The 15,964-nt window shown below is 39.2% G+C and overlaps 1 protein-coding gene across 1 annotated transcript; it reads left to right on the top strand.

The window, feature by feature from the left end:
- The first annotated feature begins 14,616 nt into the window (after positions 1-14,616).
- LOC142608708 (uncharacterized) lies at positions 14,617-15,423 on the top strand. The gene has a single exon (XM_075780400.1). The coding sequence runs from the start codon at positions 14,617-14,619 to the stop codon at positions 15,421-15,423; it is 807 nt and encodes a 268-aa protein (XP_075636515.1).
- The last annotated feature ends 541 nt before the right edge of the window (positions 15,424-15,964 follow it).

Genomic DNA, 15,964 nt, shown 5'->3' on the forward strand with positions numbered 1-15,964 from the left:
CTGAGAATGCAAGAGTATTCAACCTAAGTCAGGTATTTACAATCAAAATTTGAATCTTTTACCTTGTTACATATTTCTAGGAGCAGGAATACCCATGCTAACTCCCTAGCCACCCTTGTAACATCCTCGGCACAAAGCCTACCTCGGGTCATCCTTATTGCAGATCTGTGTAAACCCACTGGGATGAATAGTGACACCATCCGGATTCATCAAATCAAGGTAGGACCTAGTTGGATGGATCCTATAGTGTCATTCCTTGAGATTGATATCTTGCCTAAAGAGAAGTCCGTGGCAAATAAAGTACGCAGAAAAGCACCTTGGTTCTGGCTGTCCGAGGATCACAAGTTGTATAAACACTATTGTTCAGGACCATATTTGTTGTGTATACACCCTAAAGTAACGGAATTACTTTTGGAAGAGTTACACAAAGGGATTTGCGAAAGTCACATAGAAGAAAGGTCTTTGTCTCATAGAGCTCTTACACAGGGGTATTGGTAGCCAAATATGCAGAGAGAGACACAAGATTACACATGAAAGTGTGACCAGTGTCAGAGGTTTGCTCCCAACATCCATCAACCAGGAGGTGTCCTTAACCCCATGTCTAGTACTTGGCCTTTTGCTCAATGGGGCTTGGACATTGGAGGACCTTTCCCAAAAGCAGTAGGAAATAGGAGATGGTTGCTTATTGGAACATATTATTTCACTAAATGGGTTGAAGCTGAGCCATTGTCAAACATTAGGGATGTGGATGCGAAGAAATTTGTCTGAAAAACATTATTACCAGGTTTGGAATCCCTTATACTCTTATTTCGAATAACGGCCTGCAATTTGATAGTAAGGCCTTCAGAAGATATTGTTGTGATCCAAGTATCACGAATAGATATTCCACTCCAGCTTATCCGCAAGGAAATGGGCAAGCCGAGGCGGTCAATAAAGTTATAGTTAATGGGCTCAAGAAAAGACTAGATGATGCTAAGGGAAGGTGGGTGGAAGAATTGCCACATGTTTTGTGGACGTATCGAACGACACCTCGAAGATCCACTGAAGAGACACCCTTCTTTATGACTTATGGAGCCGAGACTGCAATTCCTCTGGAAACTGGGTTTCCAACATTGAGGACGAGCTCTTTCATCTCAAGTAGTAATGACAATTTATAAGAAAAAAAGCTTAGACCTAGTTAAAGAACGACAAGAAAATGTCATGGTTCAGCTAGTTTATTATCAGCACAAACCCAAGCAAGGGTATGATTCCCATGTGAAGTTACGGCCACTTGCACCTAGAGATTTGGTATTGAGTAACGTTTTGTGTACTGCAAAGAACCCAACATGGGGAAAATTGGGACCCAATTGGGAAGGACCCTATCATATTACTTCGGTAGTTGGCATACGGGCATATTATCTTGAAGATCTAGATGGACATGTTATACCACGTCCTTGGAATGTAAATAACCTACGAAAGTATTATTATTAATGAAAGGCATTTCTGCCATCTTATTTCTGTTGACACTATGTTACGTTGATTACTATTTTTCTAAGTATTAAACTGAAACTTGGCTATGCCTGGCTCCTTGGACCACATACCTTGAATAAATTGATATTTTTATTAAGTGTTAAACAGAACCTTAGTTACGTTTGGTCCTCGGACCATCTGCTTTGGAAAAATTAACACTTCAGTTCATTTTTTCTAAGTATCAAACTGAAATTTGGCTATGTCTGGCTCCTCGGACCACATACCTTGAATAAATTGATATTTTTGTTAAGTGTTAAACAGAACCTTAGTTACGTCTGGTCCTCGGACCATTTACTTTGGAAAAATTAACACTTCAGTTCATTTTTTCTAAGTATCAAACTGAAACTTGGCTATGTCTGGCTCCTCGGACCACATACCTTGAATAAATTGATATTTTTGTTAAGTGTTAAATAGAACCTTAGTTACGTCTGGTCCTCGGACCATCTACTTTGGGAAAATTAACACTTCAATTCATTTTTTATAAGTATCAAACTGAAACTTGACTATGCCTGACTCCTCGGACCGCATACCTTGAATAAATTGATATTTTTGTTAAGTGTTAAACAGAACCTTAGTTACGTCTAATCCTCGGACTATCTACTTTGAGAAAATTAACACTTCAGTTCATTTTTTCTAAGTATCAAACTAAAATTTGGCTATGCCTAACTCCTCGGACCACATACCTTGAATAAATTGATATTTTTGTTAAGTGTTAAACAGAGCCTTAGTTATGTCTGATCCTCGGACCATCTATTTTGGGAAAATTAACACTTCAGTTCATTTTTTCTAAGTATCAAACTGAAACTTGGCTATGCCTAGCTCCTCAGACCACATACCTTGAATAAATTGATATTTTTGTTAAGTGTTAAATAGAACCTTAGTTACATCTGGTCCTCGGACCATCTACTTTGGAAAATTAACACTTCAGTTCATTTTTTCTAAGTATCAAATTGAAACTTGGCTATGCTTGGCTCCTCGGACCACATACCTTGAATAAATTGATATTTTTGTTAAGTATTAAACAAAACCTTAGTTATGTCTAGTCCTCGGACCATCTACTTTGGGAAAATTAACACTTCAGTTCATTTTTCTAATAATCAAACAGAACCTTGGTTATGCCTGACTCCTCGGACCACATACCTTGGCGAAATTGATATCTTTCATTGTTTGCCTAGGTATTACATAAATCCTAGTCTTAGACCACATTTTTCTTGCTTTGGGTTTATGCACATTTTTTGGTATTTATTTGTTTGCTACTGCTTGTTAATCTTGGAAAGAATATAATCCTAATATACAAGTTATCAAATGAAAACATGGGTGTATCCGGATTGATGATACAAGGGTTTTAAAAGTTCATTCATCCATTCTTGAAATGAGATTATTTCCTTGTCAAATTACATATATTACCAAATTTTGTATTATGACCTACCCTATTCAATTGAACACCAAATCATTCATATTGTGTATATGAGTCGCATTAAGACAAAGAGTTAAACATCCCCAGTAAATAAAATCGGTATGGAATAAAAGATAAAAAATCGTGAGCTTGTCATTATAAATTTGCATAGTTACATTATAGATAAAAACATAGGCAGAATCACAAAAATAAGCATATGGTAGGCTAGAGTTATCACAAATGTGGGCAGGGAGAAAAGGGAATCCTGGTCTACGCCTTAGTTTTCGGCAGAGGGTCTTTCTTGGACTTGGCTGCAGTTTCTTTTGTTTTATCTTCAGACCCCTTTGATTTGGTCTCAGCCTCTTTAGGTTGGGGAGCCACTTCTTTGATAATGAGGGGAGTATTTGAAGCTTTGGCCTCAGACAGGGTCATAACTTCTTTTCCCTTGTCTTTCTCCCCTGGCCGAGGATCACCCTGGCTAACCTTCCTACTCAAACCCTTATCAGTCTTCTCACCTTGATCCACAGCTTGGTCAAGACCTGTAGATGCTTTAGGAGGCGGAAGAAAGCCTTGGATGGTGGAAGGTTGTGTAGGGAGCACTGTCTCAGGGGCAGTTGGAAGAGGAGGGATGACTTCAATCGCACGGATATCTGGGGGATACCATACGTTTTCGGCCTTCCTCCACTCAGAGGTAGCAGGGACTCTTGCGACATTGAGGGCTTCCGCCCATACCTACTGGCAGTAGTCCCTACATACTTCAACGAGCTCTTCAGCCAGCCAAATCTCTGTTTCTTTGACCTCATGATTGTAGCCAGATAATGATGCGGCATCCACGATCTCCTTGATGGTGCGAGCCACTTCCTTGGCCTAAGCTAACTCACCCTTCAAGCCCAGAATTTCTTGTTGGGCAGTGGCTAGCTCTATTCCTTTGTTCTGGAGCTGTTTGCATTGCTCCTCTGGCTGAGTCTCGGCAGTCTTAAGTCCAGCCTCAACGCTCCTCCTTCCTTTCCCCTCTTCTGCCAGCTTGTCAATAAGCTCTTTTTTCTCTTGCTCGGCCAAACCAAGGAATTTTTCAATCTCGGCCCTGAGGTTGGCCTCAGCTTTGGCCTCGTTTCGAGTGTTGTTTACCCATTCCTCGGCAACAAATACCTCCTGGATAGTCTGCATAAAAGTAATGATCTAGTGCATCATAACAAAATAATACTAATAGAAAACGAATGATAACAAAACAACGTAAGAGGAGATGTTGACGCTAATAATTACTCTTACTAAAGCTAAGTCCCTTTTTAGGGACAGGAAGAGCTCTTGCTACCTTATTTTTCTTAAGGTGACCATGTCCTTAGGCAGAAGTATAGGCTGCTCTAAGGCCTTCGCCAGATAATGGGCGTGCCCTTTTTAAAATTCCCTTATGGTAGAATTTCAGGGAATAGCAGCTCCATCCAACTCTAGCCGGGGAGCCTAATTAGACAGATTTTGTCGCACCTTGGCCACATCATGGCTCTCTTTGCTCTCCACGGAACAGGCTCGTGTTTGGCCATTTTGCCGTCTTTTGTTGTTTTTGTTTTTTCTGCTATGCCAACTCCCCTTCCTCAACCTCATCTATTCTTTTCTTTTTGAGGTTGGGCATTGGAAGAAGGGTGCCTGGAGGAGGAGGAGGAGGGGGTGGAAGATTGGCAGGAGGCTGAGATCTCAAAGCGCTCTTCGTGGTGGCCTACTTAGCCCTTTCAGCAAGTAGAGTCTTCAAGCTTTTCCCTTTTTGTAGAGACATGTCTTCTTCCTCTTCCTCGACGCTGCTATCCACACACGCAACTACGAAACCTCTCATACCAGAGCTCTCGTCGGATTTGTTTTCTTTGTCCGGGAGGTTAAGAATATGTCCCTTTGAAGTTTTCTCTACTCCCTCAAGTCGGAATTGGTCTATTTCCTCCTCGAGGGACAAGTGTGAAGATGTGGACTCTTCTCGGAAGGTTGCTGCTTCAGGTTGTACAGGTGGGGGGACTGTTGTTATTGGGTGTACGTAGAGGATGACAAAAGGGTCGTCGGGTAGATCTCGTGAAGGAAGGAATCCCGTTTTTGAGATGTCTATTCTTTTACGTCTCCAGTCACCTGCGATAATTGCGTTATCGATTTCTTGGAAGGTAGTCGATAGAGGTTCGTATCCCAGGATGAGATATGCTGCCCTCTCAGATCTTAGAACTTTGTTGAGGTCCTCGATGTTGGATAGGCTCAAACGAGGTGATACGTGTTGCTTATCTGCAAAGACATCCGAGAAGCCAAACATGGTTAGACCAATAACAGCCACCAACCAAGGAGAAATTAAAGTGCAATGTAAATTTGAATGATAAAATTAGAAGAACTAAACCCCATGCCAGGGGACCTAAATTCTATGGAATCACACCTAGTGTTCCCTCCTTGACTAGACAATGAAGACCGATGTACCACTCCCTGGAGGCGATTAGGTAGTCGTCCTTCATGCCTTTGTTAGATTTAGGAAGGCATAATATGAGTCTAACGATGTTAGAACTAGACTTGAGGTAATACCTCGTGTCCTTAAGTGAGTGACACTCATACATATGGACAACGTCGTGCCATGTGAGTCTCAAACCCATTTACTTGTTGAGAGCGTCGACACAACCTAAGATTCTAAACATGTTAGGTGTACATTGGTCTGGGCATAATCTATGATTATACAGGTAGTCACGGGTTACGTTCCCCATAAGAAGTGCCATTCCTCCTTCTAAAAACGCGATTATGGAAATGACAACTTCCCCTTCTTTCCTATCGTTGTATATCGCGTCTGGGGCACAGTACCTCAAACCCACTCTCTGGGGAATGTGGTATTTAGCTCAAAAGCCCTTCATACCGGCGAGAGTATCTACTAAACTTTTGAATCTACCCATTTGGACGAAATAAAAATGATGATTTAGAAAAAAAGAGGTAAAATTAATGGTTCAGAGAAGAACGGCCAAGAAGAAAAGAGCTTGGGATCGTGAAAACTTACTGGAAAAAGAATACGTGACTCTTCAGGAGCTTCTTAGGAGTTTGGAAAATAGGTAATTCTTAAGGGCTAATTGATTTTCGAAGTAATGGAATAATTGCAACCCTCCAGGCATTTTATATGAGGTGCGGCACTGAGTAGGAATTATCCCGCTCAAAATTTAAGGGAAAATCCTGACTGTCAGATTTGCATCTCATCATTAGACGTGGAGGACAAGGTGCCACCTGTAGCATTTAATGGAGGAATCGTGGGTTTCAAAGCGTCAGGAGCCGTTTCAAAGGTGAGAGGTGACGTTCTCACGTGTGGAAATTTGAGAAGCATGCAAAAGTTGTGGCATTGGGTCAAAACTCCAATTTTCTCCTCGAATGGGAGAGAAAAATGAAGTTTTGAGGGGTTATGGTGAGGATAAAAGGCATAAAGCGTATTTTTGGGTCATGGGCTTGATCCGAGGATACTTACCTGTCCAATGACAGATTGATGGTAGAAAGGCTGTTAAGCTTAAGAGCCCATGAGCAGATTATTGTGTAATGGGTTTGTAGAAGTAGTCCGAGAAGGGGTATCTCCTCGGCTAGGTGAAGTGAAAATCAGATGGAACGTCATGTTGACTAGAATGATATATTGGAAGGTCTTGTAGATGAAGATATGTTTCACAAGGGAACAGTGAGGAAGAACGGATAGGAAATATCTTGAAGAAAGCTGCTACCACCGCATTGAATGCTCTGTACCTAAGTCTCTGGTCGCATTAATGAGGAAGTAATATCTGAACAGTGATCGTCGGTCTTGCAACTGTTACCTAAAAACCACAGGAAGGTGCGGATAAGACAAGTATCCAGGGGAACTACCCAGAGCTACACGTGAAAAGCAATAATGGAAAATAGGAGGGAGTATAAAAAGGAGAGAGGTCCCGGAAAAAAGAGGAGATTGGAAAAAAGAGAAGAGAAGACAACACTGTAGAACTAAAGATCAATAGTTGTAATCAGTACTTGAGAAAAGTGAAATATAAGATCTAGTATTCTCGACTTGAGTCCGAGAACGATTACTGTTATATAAACTACTTCATGCGTATAATGTTGTAATTTAGCTCATCATCGTTGTTATGTAGAATCACTGAAACCTAGGTTTAAAGCCAACTCTTTACAAATTCATTGTATTATGCTTTTTGGACCTATCCCAATCTTAATCTTGGGTTTAGGTACAAATTGCGACCTTACATGTATTTTTCTTGATATTTGTAGTTTTGTACACAATTTAAATATGTCTGTGCATGCATATATATATATATATATATATAAAATTATTTCATAATAATTCACATCAACTTGTGTCCTTAACATATTTATTAACCCAATTCAAATTAATCTAAAATAGTTTTTTTTTTTCCTTTTTTGAGAATCATTTAATCTAAAAGAGTTGATTTAGTTTGAAGCAATGGCAAACTACATAATTTATTATCACACCTTGATCTGAAAAAGACAAATTATGGTTAAAATAGTATTGCTTATATGAAAGGATCAAATCAGTAAGATCACTTCACATCACAACACAAGGCTACATAATCATGAAAAATTTGGCGCAAGAAACATGTTCCACCCACACAGGCCATGAGAACATTGAATATTTGCACTATTTTCGGCGCGGGGGGGACAAAGATTAAGTGACAACACAACACGTTGCCCAAAAAGAAATGTCACAAGAGCAAAACGTGTAAGACTGGAATTCTTTTTTTTGAGCAAGTGTAAGACTGGAATTCTTGTTCAGCAAAAGTCCACTTCACTTTGTGGAATAAAACTATTTTTGTCTATGCTTTTCTTCCTTTATTGGATCAATTTTGTTATGGTACCATTTTTTTTTTCCAATTGTTGATCTAATAAATTATAGACAATCATCTTCACATAAATTTACCATTTACATCATTTTAAGAATTTGTGTAAAAAAATATGAATATATGGACTCTCTTATAATTAGTTTTTGATTAAATCACATTACCTCAATTAAGCTTAATCCTTCTACCACCTCCAATGGCCTAAAACTACTAATTTTATGAGTATGACTAAGGTTAAGCTATGACGCAACTTGCTTGACAAAACTCTTGTTAATTTGAACCTCATTGATTCTTCAACAGGTAAAGGAGTAGGAAAATGAACCGACATTAGAACCAAGGGGCCATGGCCTTAACCCTCTATTTTCTTCCTAAATTCAATTACTCCAAAATAAGGTCTAAAAAAACAAAGACAATAAATGGTCGTTAGACTATAACTTGTGGTTTTCCTCTAATTAATTTTTTTTAACATAAAAAATTTTTGAAAATTTATTTTCTATGTTCTTGGTGTTTTATGCATCTAAAATCCACAAAAGAAAAAAAATCTTAATTAGTAGAGAATTAAGGAAAAATCATGAATAAGAGAAAGGTCTTCAAGAAAATTACTTTTTATTTTTATTCTAAGTTAGATTATTGTTCATATATGTGTTTTTTTTTCTCTTCAAATTTTTATGGGATGGTAGTAGACCTAATGTACATTATTATTATTATTATCTATTATTTATATATATATATATATATATATATATATATATATATATATATATAAAACCGAAACCTTTGAAGCTCTCACAAATTTCCATGTCAGCACTATTTTCTTTTTCTTTTTATTGTAGGTTTTATATATTATATATTTATTATTCTTTTAGTTTAAGTAAAACTCTATTAGATATATACGTTTAAGAGCTCGAAAATTTTACTTCAACTAAAATTCTATAACATCTAAATAAAATTCATAAGGGGACTTTGTAGCCGGATTCTCCCGTCTCCAACGTGGATTTCTTTCTTTTTCCCCTATTCGACAAAATCTGAATTATACTTCCACATACCCTAAACCTAATGCATAAGTGTCCACTCTCTCCTTCCGCCCATGCTTACTTCCTATGGACACCTAATGGAGGAGACAAGAGAAGTAATTTCCAAGTTCTAAGATGTGAGGTGGCATGCTGTATCAATTTAACAAAAACAAAGGAGCAAAACAGATGGCAACATATACATACTCTACTCAAAACAGATGTGGCAAAGGGAACTTCCTCCCATTCTTAGCAATACCTTGTAAGACACGTTTATTATCAATAAACTTTTTTCTACTATTTATCAAATAAACCTTTTTCTTAGATTTCCCCTGCATGTTTCTATATTGTTGTAGTGAGCTTTAAAAAAAAAAAATTAATATGATTTATTGAATAGTGATTAAATATTTAGAGAAATATACTATGTCAGTTACTATTGCATTATAATTCTTATTTTAGCACACATTAAAAGAAAATATTTGTGATGTCTATACTTTGGAGCTCAAAATAGGTGAGAAACAAAAGAATATTATATTTGATTCAGGAACAATTTTGTTTCATTTAGTAGGTTGTGCATTTTTGGGTTTCTAAGGTTTTGCTCGCGTTTTATTGACAAAAAATAGTTTCGAAAATTCAGAGTTATAGTGTTATGATGTGTGTAAAGTAGTATAACTGCTGATTTTCATATAAATATTTTGTGGTCTTTGGTGAATATAAGTTTGAATTTGTAGAGAAGTGAAATCAAATTAATCAAAACTATTTGGTGTCAAAGCATATGTGATAGTGATTGTTGGTACATGAATGCATTTATAGATTCTTGAGAAATCAAAAGGCATAAATTAAACCTTTATGCAGAGATTTGAAGTTACAATATTAGGTAAGGTTGGTAGAAGTGCAATAGAATATCCAAATTTTTTATTTGATAGACTTGCAATAGGATATCCAAATTTTTTATTTGCTAGACTTATATCAAATTGGCATTTTTGGGAAAATGCTTTGAGAATCTTTAATATAGTATTATAAAAGGTTGACTTTTTGATGAAAAAGTATAATGCTTTGGTTTGTGGTAAATGAGTTTCCACAACTTAAAGGGTAATTTTTGGTTTGCTTTTTATGTTAGAATATGCTCATAAACTTTGAGTTTTTTGTTTTTGTTTTTTTTGTGGTAAGTAATGGAACTTTATTGATGAAAATTTAAGGATAACAAAAATACCTTCTTAGTGCACATGAATCAACAAAAAGTACAAAAATATGAATAATGGCTAAATTTCCAGAAAATCAAAGATCAACAACTATATCATCAATTAAATGTTTAGATTTCAAGTTTTTTTATAGTTTAAAATTACGCATAAAAAATAAGTTTATGGATTTAATAGTAAATAACATCCAATTAGTATAAAATTTGACATGTGTGTTAAGAACATAAAGAACTTCCAATCAACGATTAGATTTTCAAAATATGTAGTCATGTTAAACTTTGTCCTATAATAAATTTTCAAACTATTACAATAGAAAACATTGTCAATAGCAAAAACAAATTAATAAAAATATTTTTTAAAAATCATATTTAATAGTTTTCTCGTGCATCGCACGGGTTAGCGACTAGTTATTATTATTATTGTGAGGATAAAAGGCCCAGAAGATACTTTCTGTCCATGGGCTTTGTCCAAGGATCATTATCCGTTTGAGAACGGATTAGTAATGATAAGGATGTCAGATTTGGAGACCTAAGAGTTAATCGTGGCAGAAGAGGCTAGTAAAAGCTATTTGAGGAGGGATACATCCTCGGCCAGTCGAGATGCGAGTCAGGTGGTAAGACATGTTAACAAGAATGATATTTTGGAAGGTCTTGGGAATGAAGATATGTTATATAAAAGGCACAGAGAGCAAGAGCGGTTGAGAAAATATCTCAGAGAAAGCTGCTACTATCGCATTGAATGCTCTATACCTAAGTCTTTGGCCGCATTTATGAGAAAGTGATACATGAACAGTGATTTTCTGCCTTACAGCTATTACTTAAGAATTTCAAGAAGAGGTTGATGGGACAAGTATCAAGGAGGGCATTAGGAATCTACACGTGGGGGAGCAAGAATGAAGGGGAAAAGGGGTATAAGAAAGAAGGAGGCCCCAGAGAAGCAAAGGAGGGAAAAAAGACAGAAAACTGAATATTGTTAATTAATCTTTAAGGGAAGAGAAATAGAGGCATTGGGTCCTCGGCTTAAGTCCGAGAATAAGTTTCATCTCATAAACTTGTTCATCTTTATTGTTTTGTAATCTTGGGCCCTTGCTGTTACCGTTGTAGCTCATTAGAATCAAGATTTCTAACCCACACTCTATAAATTTATTGTTTTGGGCTATTTGGGCCTATACCCTTCTTCTTGTTCGGCCTAGGCACGAATTTCTTCCTTACAATTGGTGCTGTCTGTGGAAAATCTAGGAGTTTTAGTGAGTCTGAAGTCTGTTTATGGCAAATTTAGGTCCACATCAAGTAGAGTCTAGGGGGCCTCAGCGTCAAGATGATGTTCACAGTATTGAACAAGGTGGAGACCACGAGGGAAGTGCACATACCACCCATACGAGCCGGAGTCAGTCACTAGGTGGAAGCAGAGTCTCCCATGAAGAAAGGGCTAGGGCCATAAAAATGAGGGGGATAGCTATAGGCGAAGGTCGAGAACTCCCCCTAGTGAGTCTTACTCGCATGAAAATAGTGGTCCCCATGATCGCAGGATTAAGAATTCGTCCACTAGGGATCTAGGAACTGATGCTATGAGTAGGGCACTGAATCAAATTTCTAAGTCTCCCTTCACAAGGAATATTGAATGGGGAACTTCCTCGGCGTTTCGCTCAGCCAACAATCACCATGTATAATGGTCAAACTGACCCTGTGGAACACGTAAGACATTTCAACCAGAGGATGACTGTGCACTCTAAGAACGAAGCATTGATGTGCAAGGTTTTCCCCTCCAGCTTAGGGCCTGTTGCAATGAGGTGGTTTGATGGCCTAGGATCAGGGTCCATTACTTCCTTTAAAGAATTTATTCGGGCGTTTGGATCTCGCTTCATTACGTGTAGTAGGGTCCCTCGGCCTTTGGATTCTTTGTTGTCCATGGCCATGCGAGAGGGTGAAACCTTAAAGACATACATAGATATTTATTGGGAGATGTTCAATAAGATTGATGGGGATTTCAACGATGTGGCCATTAGAACTTTCAAGATCAGCTTACCAACTAAGTATGGGTTGAGGAAGTCATTAACAGGAAAACCAGTTAGTAATGTGTGCTAGCTTATGGACCGGATTGATAAGTATAAACGAGTTGAGGAGGCCCCACAGTTAGGTAAAGGAAAGGCGAAGGTGGTCTCTCAGGATAGGAGGGACTTTAGGTTTGATAAATACACTGATAATCGTCCTCGGCGAGACTTCACCAGGCAGAGTGGGGCTAGTATTGTGCCACAGACCGTTAACACGGTATTTCGAGAGCCAATTCATCAAATTTTGGAGAAAATTAAGAATGAACCATACTTCAAATGGCCTAACAAGATGAATGGAGACCCCACAAGACGTAATCAGAACATTCATTGTCAGTACCACCAGAAGCATGGACATACCACCGAGAATTACAAAAACTTGTGGTGTCATTTGGAGCAATTGGTTAAGAAGGGAAGGTTGCAGCAGTTCCTATATAAGCCCAATGGGCAAGTCAGTCACACAGGTTCAGGTACTCAAGAAAACACCTCTTCAAGGCCTTCATTGGGCATCATTAATGTCATCTTTGCAACCCCTAGAAGGGCAGATTCGTGTCCCTCCTGGGTAATGACTGTGGCTCGACCACTATCCGAGGACTCTAATCATGGGCCGAAGAGAGCAAAGGTTGCACTATAATTGGCATTGAGTTTCTCGGAGAAGGATAAGTTTGGTACTATACATCCACATGATGATGCTCTGGTGGTCACACTCAGGATAGGGGGTATGACATGAGGCGTGTTATGGTGGATCAGGGTGGTGGGGCGGAAATTATGTATCCCGACTTGTATAAAGGCTTAGGATTAAAACCAGAAGATTTGACTAGTAATGATTCACCTCTGGTAGGTTTCGATGGGAAGATGGGTATACCAATGGGACAAGTCAGGTTGCCACTACAAACAGGGTCAGAAGTTGTAGAAGTCAACTTCATAGTGATGGACGAATATTCTCCATACACAGCCATTGTGGCAAGACCCTGGCTTCATGCCATGGGGATTGTCCCTTCCACTTTGCATTTGAAGGTGAAATATTCATCCAGGGACTGGGTTGAAGAGCTTATTGGAAGCCAATCTACGGCGAGGCAGTGTGTGGTGACTGCAGTTAGACATCAGTCTAGAATTGGGTCATCGGCACCAGATAATCATGATTTGTAGTAATCAAAGGAGTCGGGGTTATTAGGGGATCTATCGGTGGAAGCAGAGTGTGAAGCCTTAGAGCAAGTTGCTATAAGTGATGATAAAGAAAAGTATTTTCAGATAGATGCCCAACTGCCTCCTCAGGAGAATGAGGAATTGGTGAAGTTGCTTAAGGGTAACCTTGATGTCTTTGCTTGGAATGCTTATGAGGCCTCGAGGGTTGATCCGAGTTTTATCTGTCATCATTTGAATGTCAACCCCGTTGTGGTACCAACGAAGCAGCCGCCTCGGCGATCATCTAAAGAACATTCTAATGCTGTCAAAGAAGAAGTAATTAAGCTCAAAAAAGCAGGAGCTATCAAGGAGATATTCTATCTTGATTGGTTGGCCAATACTGTGGTAGTTAAGAAGAAGAATGGCAAATGGTGGGTCTGCGTAGACTTTACTAACTTAAATAAGGCATGTCCTAAGGATCCTTTCCCTATGCCTCACATTGATCAATTGGTGGATGCCACAGCTGGGCATCCTCGGACGAGTTTCTTAGATGCTTTTCAAGGTTATCACAAAATACCTTTGGCTTTGGATGATCAAGAGAAAACAGCCTTCGTTACTCCTACTGGAAACTATCATTATAAGGTAATGCCTTTTGGTTTGAAGAATGCTGGGGCTGCTTATCAAAGGATGATGACTAGGATGTTCAAGTCTCAGCTAGGAAAGAACATTGAAGTTTATGTGGATGACATGGTGGTAAAGAGTAAATTGGTGTCTGAGCATGTGGGGAATCTTGAAAACGTCTTTGAGACACTAAGGAAGTATAAGTTGCGCCTAAATGCTTCCAAGTGCTCTTTTGGCGTGGGGTCTGGTAAATTTCTGAGTTTCATGGTTACACATCATGGAATCGAAGTTAACCCTGATCAAGTTAAGGCTATTAACAGCTTGCAGCGACCTTGTAATCCTAAGGAAGTTCAGCGGTTGACAAATATGATGGCTGCTTTAAATCGATTTATTTCTCGATCCGCGGACAGATGTAGGCCTTTTTTCCAACTGCTGAATTAGTAGAAAGGATTTGAATGGACTGAAGAATGCACTTAAGGTAGATGAGGTACTGTTTGCTTATATCGCTGTGGTTTCCCATGCTGTCAACTTGGTGTTGATAATGGTCGACAATGGTGTTTAGAGGCCGGTCTACTATGTAAGTAAATCATTGCACGAAGCTGAGATTCGCTACTTACCGTTGGAAAAAGTCATTTTGGCAATGGTGCACGCCACGCGAAAGCTTCCTCATTACTTCCAATCTCATACAGTGGTGGTCCTAACCCAAATCCCGCTTAGGTCTTTACTTCGGAGCGCTGATTATAAGGGAAGGAATGCCAAGTGGGGAACAATTCTAGGGGCTTTTGATATAAAGTACATGCCATATACCTCTGTGAAAGGTTAGGTTCTTGCTGACTTGGCAACCGAGTTTGCTGAGCCCTCATTAGAAAAGCATACGAAAAGATCGAACATGGATGAAAAATCAGTTGGCATGATCTCCCTGAAGGAATCTTTATCGTGGAAGGTGTACGTAGATGGTGCAGCAAATCAAAGATCTGGAGTAAGGCTGGTTATAATATCTCCAGATAAGATCGTTATTGAAAAGTCTTTGAGGATGGGTTTTTCAGCCACGAATAATGAAGCCGAGTATGAAGCTCTGCTAATAGGGATGAATATGGTTCAGAAAATGGAAGGGAAGAACGTGCAGGTGTTCTCGGACTCAAGATTGGTTGTAGGCCAAGTGGAAGGGGAGTTAGAAGCTAGACACTCGAGAATGCAGGAATATCTGAGTCAGGTTAGACGTTTGCAATCAAATTTTGAATCTTTCACTTTAGTGCAAATCTCTAGAAACAGGAATACTCATGCCGACTCTCTAGCCACCTTGGCAACATCCTCGGCACACAGTTTACCTCGGGTTATTCTAGTTGAAGATTTGTGTACGCCAACTAAGATAAGTGTAAGCGTAGTTCGTGTTCACCAGATCAAAGTGGGACCTAGTTGGATGGACCTTGTGGTGCTGTATCTTAAAGAGAATATTTTACTTGGGGAAAAATCTGATGCCGACAAAGTACGAAGGAAGGCTCCTTGGTTTTGGCTGTCCGAGGATCAGAAGTTATACAAGCGCTCTTTTTCTGGCCCATACCTACTGTGTGTACACCTAGAAGCGATGGAGCTGCTTTTAGAAGAATTGCATGAAGGGATTTGTGGAAGTCATATAGGGGGAAGATCCTTGTCCCATAGAGCTCTTACTCAAATATATTGGTGGCCTAATATGTAGAAGGAGGTGCTAGAATACGTGAAGAAATGTGATCAATGCCATAGGTTTGCTCCGAACATTCATTAACCAGAGAGAGTCCTCAATCCTTTATCTAGTCCTTGGTCTTTCACTCAGTGGGGTTTGGATATTGTAGGACCCTTCCCCAAGGCAGCAGGGAATAAGAGATTTTTGCTGGTCGACGCGGACTACTTCACTAAATGGGTTGAAGCCGAGCCATTATCAAACATTAGGGATCTAGACGTGAGAATGTTTATTTAGAAAAACATAGTTACCCGGTTCGGAATTCCTCATACCCTTATCTCGGATAATGGTGTTCAATTTGATAGTAAGAACTTCAGAAGATATTGCTGCGATCTGGGTATTACAAATAGATATTCTACTCCGGCTTATCCGCAAGGGAATGGACAAGCCGAGGCTGTTAACAAGGTAATAGTCAATGGGCTTAAGAAGAGGTTGGATGATGCTAAGGGAAGATGGGTGGAAGAGTTGCCACATGTCCTTTGGACATACAGGACTACACCTCGTAGGTCCACAGGGAAAA

This window comes from Castanea sativa, chromosome 9 (genome assembly GCF_040712315.1).
Source record: "Castanea sativa cultivar Marrone di Chiusa Pesio chromosome 9, ASM4071231v1".
NCBI lineage: Eukaryota > Viridiplantae > Streptophyta > Magnoliopsida > Fagales > Fagaceae > Castanea > Castanea sativa.

Bases quoted from the DNA above. Each gene is read 5' to 3' on its own strand.
- LOC142608708 (XM_075780400.1), top strand. From the start codon at position 14,617: ATGGATGAAAAATCAGTTGGCATGATCTCCCTGAAGGAATCTTTATCG.